The 10,797-nt window shown below is 28.0% G+C and overlaps 1 protein-coding gene across 1 annotated transcript; it reads left to right on the top strand.

The window, feature by feature from the left end:
* Positions 1-5,034: 5,034 nt before the first annotated feature.
* LOC114389624 (soluble inorganic pyrophosphatase 1-like) lies at positions 5,035-7,984 on the top strand. Its single transcript, XM_028350333.1, has 9 exons — positions 5,035-5,187; positions 5,478-5,601; positions 5,778-5,806; positions 6,435-6,500; positions 6,609-6,716; positions 6,991-7,056; positions 7,148-7,268; positions 7,380-7,461; positions 7,704-7,984. Exons 2-9 carry the CDS (start codon positions 5,478-5,480, stop codon positions 7,744-7,746), a joined length of 639 nt encoding a protein of 212 aa, XP_028206134.1. The 5' UTR covers positions 5,035-5,187; the 3' UTR covers positions 7,747-7,984.
* Positions 7,985-10,797: the final 2,813 nt, after the last annotated feature.

The following is a 10,797-nucleotide window of genomic DNA, read 5'->3' as shown; positions in this document are numbered from 1 at the left end:
ATTTATTTGATTTTATTTCTGTTTCTAGTTTTTAGATTTTTTTTTTGAGTTCTAGTTTTTAGATATGTTTCACTAATCTCTAACACTAACCTGCCTTAATCACTTGTTTGTTTGGAGATTTCGGAGATTTTTGAAATTCTGTATGTATAAATAATTTGCCTTTTGAAGTGTTGAATTAATGAAGTGGGAAAATAATGTTATCAATTCCCTTTCATCTTATTTTATGAGTCATTAATTGCCTTTCATCTAATCTTATATGTTATCCTTTTTTTTTTCTTTTTAAAGCAAATCTTAGTTTCTGTTTGGATCCGTTTTTCATTTTTTTTTCTTAGATATCCTTCCTAGTAAAATAGGTATACTTTAAAAGCTAAACTTTATTTTAACTAAAATAATAATGATATATTTATCTAAATCTTTATATTATATACTAATACTTTAGTTCATGCATTATACAGATCAAATCTAATGTGTATGTTTTATAATTATCATCATTTATCATAAAATATGAAAGATATTCATATATAAATGACTTTAATGATTTACAAAAAGTATTAATTAATAACTGTCAACATAATAAATCACAATAATTGAAATTTAAATTAATTCTTTGTGCTATTATGTTTCTAGACATGATCAATATGGTTGAGATTATTAAATATAATTAAAGCTAAATTGGGTAAAGAGATAAAAAAAAAACGTTAAATTCGATAGAAGATAATGATAATTAAAAGAGACAAGGATAATTTTTTCTAAAAAACTGGAGAAAATTCCTATGAAATTGGACATGAGGGAAACAAATTAATTCGAATCAAGAAAAAATTGAAAAAAATTATAGAAGAGATGAAGAAATTTAAATCAAAAGATAAAGGAGGAATAAAGAGAAATCAAGAATTTGTTTTATAATGAAAAATATTTGCATAGGAAGAAAGAGTAGTTAACCTTTTCTAGATAAAATAAAATTTAAACGAAATTGAATGTGAGGGATAAGGAGAGCGAAACTCTCACAAGCTATAGTTATTTATAAATGTGAAATTTTATTATTTAATGAAAACATTTTTAAAAAGAATTTAATTTTAAAGTAATATTAATATGAAAAAATTTATATTGTCAAATAATCACAACTAGTCTTATGTGTCACTTTTAAAGTTTTTTATTATGAAAATTAATAATCTTATCATTCATATTTAAACGGTTTTTACGTTCAATAATTTAAATTGATTTACTAATTGAAAATTTGGATCAAATTCATATAGGACTAATGCGAACTATGTGATTGTAGGAAGTGTAGGCAAACTATTGAGTGGCAATTTGCACAACGCCACAATGGAGACTTGTGCTCCACAAATTAATGGAAGGCTGAGTCATAGGGAGACAAATATGCACAATATCAACGTTCTCTCTTACTTTACTTCCAATGTTTTTGCAGTTATTAGTCAATAAAAAAAAAGTCATTAAGTCAACCTTCCTTCGTTGTAGATTACCAAGATTAAGCAGCTTCACGAAACTCCCATAACATTTCCAGGTGATTGATTGGAATTTTGAAACAACTTTTAACAGAGCAACTTCTATGATTATAGTATTATTTTTCACATTTTCTTATCTACATCATTTTTATTATTTTAATAGATCAACTCAATTAATTTTTTACTTCAATGTATTAACACACAATTAATTTTGCTTCCTAACTAAGTACTTATGAAGAAATTTATTTGAATATGCCATAATTATGGCTTCTATTTCGTTTTTTAATTAACTGCTTGTATTATTTTTTCTTGTTTTGATATTAGTTATCTATTTTCATTGATTTGCAACTTCAAAACTAGAGGGTTACCAATTAACTTATATATGAACAACTAAAGTTCACCTAAAGTGATAAAAATTAGATTGATTATTAACTTGGTGACGTACTAAATCAATAAATCAACGATCGATCGGTTCGATAGGTCATTGGTTAAATTACATAAACCAATATAAATTATAAGAATTATAAAGTATAATATATTGTTTGTATTATTTACAACAAAATGCAACATGATTTAATGGCAAACTAAACATATGGTTTAAAATGCAGAAAAAGTTAAATTTTAAAAAGCGGTTGACATGTGATCCGACTTGAACAATTTCTTTTTCGGGTTTTTCCTGTTAAAACCTGATTTAATGGCATAAGCACTAGATAGAAAGCAAAACCGATCAAATAGTGGAATTCACTGTTCCGAGTCAATTTTTATAACACCAATCAAAATTAATTTTTGATTAATTATGTCTTACTTATCATCTCATCAATCAAAATTTGACATGACATTTACAGTGACACGTGATTTGGATTGAATTCTCAAATTGTCCTTCACAGTGCCATTCCTCTCACATAGCATGAACCAAAACAGACAATGGAATTTCATCTATTTGTAAGCGCTTCTATTCCCCCAACCTGATCACCTTCTGTTGAAACTTGATTCTACTACATGGTGTTCTTTCTGGTTCCCACGATTCCACTTTTGAGGATCCATGAAAGAATGTTTGAAGTGGATTTGTATGGGATTCAAGATTCATAAATTGTTATTTATATAACTTAGTGTGTTTAATTATATTTCGTATTGTTACATTATGGTACAACACGAAATATAATTAATGAATTGAAAATAAGTATAAAACACAAACTTAAATTGTGAAAAGGACGTGATATAGTCAATTCTTGCATTCTCTCTGTGGGCACGTGCTTTGGCTTCAATTTTTCATGTGAGTGGACTAAATAAAGTTGGCGTACCACTTGTTCAACGTATCTCCCAGAAGCAAAGAAAAGTGATTTTTAGTCACAACGTGCAAACAATTTGTGAAGTGAAGAAACATGGAAGGCAATGAACAACAACCTATTAACATGACAGATCATGGGCCCACCTTGAGATATCATGAACATGAGTGGGAGCACAAAAAACTGCAGAACATGCATGAGTATTAAAACATTTTGATGGGATTAAGATCACAAGTTACAAAACTCTGACCATTCATGGTGTTCGCATCATAAAATATAGTATAACTTGTATATTTGTAAATATAAATTTCTCTTAATTAAGTGTCACCTTTATATATATAGAGAGAGTTTGGTAATTTATATCCACTTGTTTTTTTAAAAAGAAGTAAATTAGTAAATTATAATTATAAATTTTATTAAAATATACCTAGGTATAATTTATTAACTTACTCATTTTCAAAAGTAAGTGAGTGTATATTAGCAAATACTTAAATAATTTGTTACTTTATATTCACTTAATTTTTACAAGAAGAATTTATTAATATACGTCCACTTACTTTTTAAAACGAAAAAGTTAATGAGTTATAATTATAAATTTTCTTAAAATATACTTAGATTAACTTATTAACTTATTCATCTTAAAAAATCTTAAAAACAAGTAGGTATAAATTAATAAACCTCTATTATATATATATATATATATATATATATATATATATATATATATTATATATATATATATATTTTATTTATAAGTTTCACCTTTATATTTTATTTTCATTGATTCTTATATCTTATATTCTTATCACTGTCTTGGAAGTTGTACATGGAATATTAATTTCCTTCAAATCACATGACTTTTTTTTTTTCTTGTAACCTTCTTCTCTATCTATCTACTTAAACATTTTGGTTATATTTAACTTAATCATTTATATCACAAAATTCTTTTTTATATAACTCAATCGATTATATTTATAGTAACTTTCTAAATTATCGTATGTGGTAAATAATCATAATTAACTTCAGTCTCATTGTTAATTTGTCCCTATTTTTAAGGGTAAAAGTTCAATATAAAGCATCCTAAAAAAAATTCAATATAAAGTAAAAGAAAGTAATACTTTATCAATTCCAATGTTCCTCTATAAAAAAAACAATTCCAATGTTTAAGCATAAAAAATGATGATATTGCATGTAATATCGCTGGCTTCGTGCTTCATATATAATTATTTTCATCTTTAGCTTACTTTTTCTTTTCAAATAAACAAGTATTATAAACACCCTCCAAAATTGAAGAGATATGATTCTATTTCAAATTTGTGTTAAAAAATAATAATATGTACTTTATATCAACCAGAACTCAAGATGTTGCTTGTTGTTACAAATAACGCGTTGCACGAAATTTGACAAAGTCGCATGCCTCTATTTTATTGGTTAAATATTAAAATTAAAACAGCAAGTCTTGCTAGAAACTATTTTTGGTATAATGCATTATTAGCTACCTTTGGATGTGGATCTGCAGAAGCAGCTCAGATTTACTTTTGCGTTTCCCCCCCTATTTTTGACGTGAAACTGAACAGGAACACAGAGCACAAATGTTGAAAAACACACATTTAAAATTGTCTTTATTAAGGGATTAGATGTTCACTTTTTATTAATATTTTATTTTATTAATTTTTATAATTAATATCAATATAATCTTTCTGTTGCATTAATTTGTTAAAAAATATACACATTAAAGTATAGATAAAAAGGTCCAAGTATGATCGATTATAAATAGTAATCAAATTCTATTGATTGTCATTTCAACTTAAGGTTGCCCATCAAAGAACATTAAACATACTTATAAATACTTTAAGAACATCAATTAAGAAACATAAAAAAAAAACCATTAAATGTTTTGATTTACTTAAAAAATAATAAATAAATTTACATTTCTAATATAATAAATATTGTATTTTTTAATAAAAACTTTTTACGCCCCCGCTAATTAATACCCTTAGAAACTAAATATAACATTTATCATATTTTGAATTACTTAAAAAATAAACATTAAATGACTTTTATATTTTTAACATTTTTTAATTAATGGTCTTCAGACATTACTTAAAAAAGTAGCTGGAAACAAATAAAAAAGAAACTACTTTCACATGTCCCAATTTTTATTTATTTTTAATTATAGTGTTATGTTTTTTTTTATTGGCTCGAAATTGTCTTTTGAAAGTTCCAAAGAACAGGGGGAATAGTAAGCATACTTTTCTCCCGTACAAACACGAGTTGATTGAGGTAAAGACTTGACTGACCCTGTTCTTCCCTTGACCCCTATATATACTATTAACATACCTTCTTCTTCCTCGGATCTCTTTTACCCTTTACCTTCTTTCAAAGTATTTGCTTTTATTTTTTGGTGAAAAAGTGTTTTGCTTTTGCTGTTGTACAAGGTTTGTTCCTTGCTTTTTTCCAATCCTCATAACATGTCCTTTTCTTTTGTTAATGTTATTGTTATGTTTAGTATTGTTTTCATGCATCAAGTTATCATATTCCTCTCTGTCATTGCCTCTTGGGCTGGATTCATATGTGCAATAAATTAAAGTGTGCAAATATTTAGTCTCTATGACTATTATTGCCACTTACTAATGTTTGGTAAACTTTTAACAAATCATGAAATGGATCGAACAATTTTTTAGTGAAATGTTAACAATGTTCATGATCATTTGGTTTTCCTTTGAAGATGAGTGATGAGAATGGCGAAGAACCTCGAGAAAACCGTCCGGTTCCACGCTTGAATGAAAGGATTCTTTCATCTCTGTCTAGGAGATCAGTTGCTGCTCACCCTTGGCATGATCTTGAAATTGGTAATCTTGTTGTTGACTACGTTGCTTCATTACATTTAATTTAACATTGAATGACTTAAAATCAAGTTGCTATATTACCTTGTGGCTAGGCCAAATGCTTATGCTAAATCAAGGATTATTTTGGTCTTCGCCTACCAAAAAAAAAAGTTGTTAATGTTCTTAGGTTTCATATGCAGGACCTGGAGCGCCTATGATTTTCAATTGTGTAAGTTCTGATTCTAAAAAAGAATACTGGTTGCTTCATTTTCTACAATAATGCTATTGTTTTCTATATTTACTTCAGAAAAACTCTTGGGGTGGATTCATATGTGCAATAAATTAAAGTGTGCAAATATTTAGTCTCTATGACTCTACAATTGTGTAACCAATGCACTGGTCTATTGTATCTGTCAAAATTAGATTCGAATTTAATCCAGGTCTATTATTAATTATAGATTAGTGATTACACCATAGATGCAGCCTTTATTGGTTTTTAGGAAAATTAGGTGTGTAAAGATCAACTACAAGCCTAAGTTTTTACATAGAAGAAGCACAAAGTAGACATGAATTTTAAGTCCAAGTGAATCACATATTACTTGTCAAAGTGAAAATAACACTGGTTGCTATAGACTCCTGATCATGATAATTGGCATAACCCTGTAACACTCTGAAAGACTTTTTCTACTTATATATTACAACAATACAACATTTTGAAATCTCCATTATTAGTTTGTCTTTTCTTAATATCAATATTCATTCAAAATTGTCACACCATTCTTGACCAGAAATTTCCTACCATGTATATATGTTGTTTATGCTTGTTCAATGCTTACTTGCTTAGTTGCTATTTGCAGGTTGTGGAGATCACTAAGGGAAGCAAGGTCAAATACGAACTTGACAAAAAGACTGGATTAATTAAGGTATGAACCAATTGCTTCTTCATTTTAAAATGGGAGTATCTAATGCTATAATTGAAAAAGATGACTTGTGCATCGTTATATTATTCTTACCTGCTAAATAATGGTCAGGTTGATCGGATTCTGTACTCATCAGTTGTTTATCCTCATAACTATGGCTTCATTCCAAGAACTCTATGTGAAGACAATGATCCAATTGATGTCTTGGTTCTCATGCAGGTAATAAGTGTTAATGAAACTAAAATTTGGCACAGTTAATCTCTCTTAACCAGCAGAAAATTAAAAGCATCCTCTCATACATCAACTTTGAATCCTCAGTTAATTATCATACTTTTCAATTATCCACCTCCATTCAAAAGATGGTGCTAATTGCCAAATAAACTCAAATGCTGCATTAGCCATATTACCTTAAATACCTTTTTAGATTAGTAATAAATCTGATATATCAACAAGGTTATCCATTAGTAAATTTACTGAATTGTTGACATGATAGGAGCCTGTTCTTCCCGGTTGTTTCCTGCGAGCCAGGGCCATTGGATTGATGCCTATGATTGACCAGGTATATATTTTTGGCTCTTTAGCTGATAAACAGTTGCAATTCTGTTCCAACCATTGAGACAATGATTAACAAGTTTATCTTATTGACACAGGGGGAGAAGGATGATAAAATTATTGCGGTATGTGCTGATGATCCAGAATTTAAGCACTATACTGACTTAACAGAACTTCCACCTCATCGCCTCATGGAGATCCGCCGCTTCTTTGAAGATTGTATCCTTAAAAATCTTATTCCAATAACTTTGATACCTAAGTTTTCTTTAAGATTACTTTATAGTATTTTCATAAAAAAAATTGATTGCATTTCTTAACATATTTGATCAGACAAGAAGAATGAGAACAAGGAGGTAGCAGTTAATGATTTTCTACCTGCATCCACTGCTGTTGAATCCATCCAGTACTCAATGTGAGTGTCTAATTATCTATAGAACACCTAGTTTATTTGTTTTTTTAATCTCTAGTAGCTAGTCAAAATTGCCTTCTAGAGACACACACTTTATGACCAATGAGATAATATTCCAATAACAAAATATTGTCTATCTCGTAGATCAATTATTCTACCATGCTTATCAGATTTCTCTATTTATGTAACATAAATACTGCGCCTGCAATCTGCATCACTTCACCTCACTGTCTGATTTGTTGCAGGGATCTTTATGCGGAGTATATTCTGCATACCTTGAGGCGATAGACAAGAATAATATACTAATACTATTCTCCTCAAATCAGAATTAGCTGCAGCATTATAGATGGTTTTTGAATACATTTTGATGAAACTTTATATTGTATTTTGTATTGAGTTGGATAATATATAACAGTTGTTTGTTTTACTAAGTGAAGAAAAATCCATAAACTGTAATGCTTCATGTAGAATCCCAGTTGATTGATATTTATTCTTATATAATAATATAATTTCAGTTTTCAATTAATATTTGCTAATCTAGTTTTATTTTGATTCTGCACACAGTTGTAACCTTTATTCTAAACACTTGGGGTACTTCTGTTCTATTTCTAGCAATTTATTGTCCCGATTAGCCTAAATCTTGATTTTACGAATTTTCTTTTATTGTGTAAACTTCCATATTAATAGCCTTCATTTTACAAATTGCAAATTTTCTTTTATTTTGTAAATTTTCAAATCAATACGAAAACAGATAATTTAATTTAGACACTCGATTTTAAGCTTGAATTCCGGTCTTTTTTCGCTTGACCCATTCGAGTTTTGACCGGGTTTGGGTTGGAGTCAGGTTAGGGAATTATTTTGTGGCTCAAATAAAAAAAAGTAGGCCTTTTTCCTGGCCTGATAGGGCTAGAAGTCCGAATTTGGTCAAATTAATCATTTTGTTAGGCAATTACTTATGCATTTCTTTAATTGGTTCCTGCACTTAATTCAAAATGTAAAACTACATTTTGGAAAGGCTAATCTAGCATGTAATTTTACATTCCGAAAATTACATTTCAGATTAGGTGTTTTGGAAGCTTATAAAAGTGCAGGAAGCAAAATTGAAGATGTAGGAAGCAACTGCCATTTTGCTACCTATAAATATGGGGTAAAAAATCTCAATAATTAGATAAATTAACAAGCATTTTATGCATTATATTTTTCAATTTATAATGTTTTTTAAAAGATAAACTAAAAGTTATATAAAAGAAACAAGTGTATAGAGTTATGATTTTGGCCCAATATATTCTAGAAATGGGTATGACCATAAAAAGCCCATGTTATTGACATCTTCTATTGCTTTTTTTCTATCCCCCACTTTTCTTTTCTTTCATTCTTTTTTCTTCAAAATTCCTATGCTACTCATCTTTACACCCCACCCTCCCTCCACTATCCAAGTACCCTTCATCCGCACCCCCTTAATTCCACCTCCTCATCTTTTTCAACACATCTTGTTTTCTCTTTTACAAGCATTGGTCTATCTTGTCCCTCATTGCTTTCTCCATTTGAGTTTTTGCACCTCCAATACTTTTCCCACATTTTATTTATTAATTTTTTTAGTAACCAATTTGATAAAAACTAGTTTCAATTATGTCAAGATTCACCCAGTTGAATATCTTGACAACATTTTATCAAGACACTCAACGGAAACTAATTTCCATCACAAATATTTTTCCAAATAAAATAAAAAAAATGTTGATATTTTTTTATCAAACAAATATTAATTGTTATTTTTTGTTAGCAGGAGAATTAAACATGTAACTTTTTTCTCCTTTATTTCCCTTCTTAACCATCTAGTCTACCTTATATCTAAAAAAAGATTGATGGTGTAAGATCAAACACGTGTCAATAATATGATCCTTCTAAAAACTTGGTAACAATTAGTTTAGAAGAAAAATACCTATGCACTCTTATAGTCTAAAATAATTTTACAGTCATTCAATTACAATGATAAGTTTATTGACTTTTATGATAATTACTTCAAAAGTCATATTAATAGTGATATTGACTTTTATGATAATTACTTCAAAAGTCATATTAATAGTGATATGTAATTAAATAACAGTGTAAAATTACTTTACAATGTGCATCACCATTAAACCCTTAGTTTTTGGCATAACTTTTGTTAGCAAATGATTTTTCTTAGAAAAATATTCTGTCGGAAGTTGGAAAAATATAATAATAGTTACATTGAAATTTGCTTGAGTAGTATTGTTCTGATGTTTATTAGTTCATATTACACCCACTACTTGCATTATATTTTCCCTTGACACTACAAAAATAAATAAAAAATCACGACTTAGAGTTAAATTAGTCTATAATAAAAATAAATTATTAATATTGATATAGTGGATTATACTAACAAAATACATTATATGATTAACAATTATATTCATATAAAAATCGATATATATTATCACTACATTAAATATTAGTGCATTACCCCTTCAAAAAAAAAAATATTAGTACATTATACCATAGTGTATTGTAGACTCGTAACAAATTAAATTTATCAGACAAAGACTATGTTAATGATAGTAATTTTAACATTTTTTATTAATTAGTAAATGGTATTTTCTTATAATAAAATTATGGCTTATATTGTGCGTCCATTGTGTGTATACATACATTTTTTTTTTGTTGATATGCTACATACATTTGATCGTATCTCACACAATAACGTTTAAAGGGGGTGAATTCAGAAAAAACCAGGGATAAAATCATAGACTATCTTTATCAGAAATTCCACATGATATAAGGGAACTAACACTTTTGGAAGATGCCGTTCAATGTATATATATACTCCATATGGTTCCTTCTGATTAAAGAAACTTTGCCTAGCTTGGTTCTTGGTTTCTAGTCGGGAAAGAACTTCGCGTCAATAAGAACATGAATTTGGTGGCTATTGGAAAAAGGTTCAATTGATCACATGGCACATGTTAAAGTGGTTCAAAATAAAAAAGAAGAAGAAATTTACACTTCTTGTAATGTGTCTATATACATAGGAAATAAAGAGACAAAAAAGAGGTAGTCATAATAGGTAATGCGATAAATTAAGAGAGAGAGAGAGACAAAAGATGATACAAAATAAGCATAAAAATTTATGTGTTAAAAGATAAATTTATTCATATATTATAAATTATATATAATATATAACTATTTTCAGTTATAGATTGTTAATATTAATTTTCTTTTTTCGCGGAATATTTCATATTCTATTGGTAATTAGTTAAAAAAATATTATTTTTCAACCTTCTCAAACTATTATCCTTTTATTTTTATATATCTACATACTTGATT

This window comes from Glycine soja, chromosome 16 (genome assembly GCF_004193775.1).
Source record: "Glycine soja cultivar W05 chromosome 16, ASM419377v2, whole genome shotgun sequence".
NCBI lineage: Eukaryota > Viridiplantae > Streptophyta > Magnoliopsida > Fabales > Fabaceae > Glycine > Glycine soja.
Note: the sequence above shows the minus strand (reverse complement) of the source record. Positions and strands in the feature narration are given on the sequence as shown.

What these genes read in the sequence shown, in the direction of transcription:
- LOC114389624 (XM_028350333.1), top strand. Translation starts at nt 5,478, where the DNA reads ATGAGTGATGAGAATGGCGAAGAACCTCGAGAAAACCGTCCGGTTCCA. An exon ending in TTGGCATGATCTTGAAATTG is followed by an intron (nt 5,602 to 5,777) that starts GTAATCTTGTTG and finishes TTTCATATGCAG; the next exon opens with GACCTGGAGCGCCTATGATT. An exon ending in GAATCCATCCAGTACTCAAT is followed by an intron (nt 7,462 to 7,703) that starts GTGAGTGTCTAA and finishes GATTTGTTGCAG; the next exon opens with GGATCTTTATGCGGAGTATA.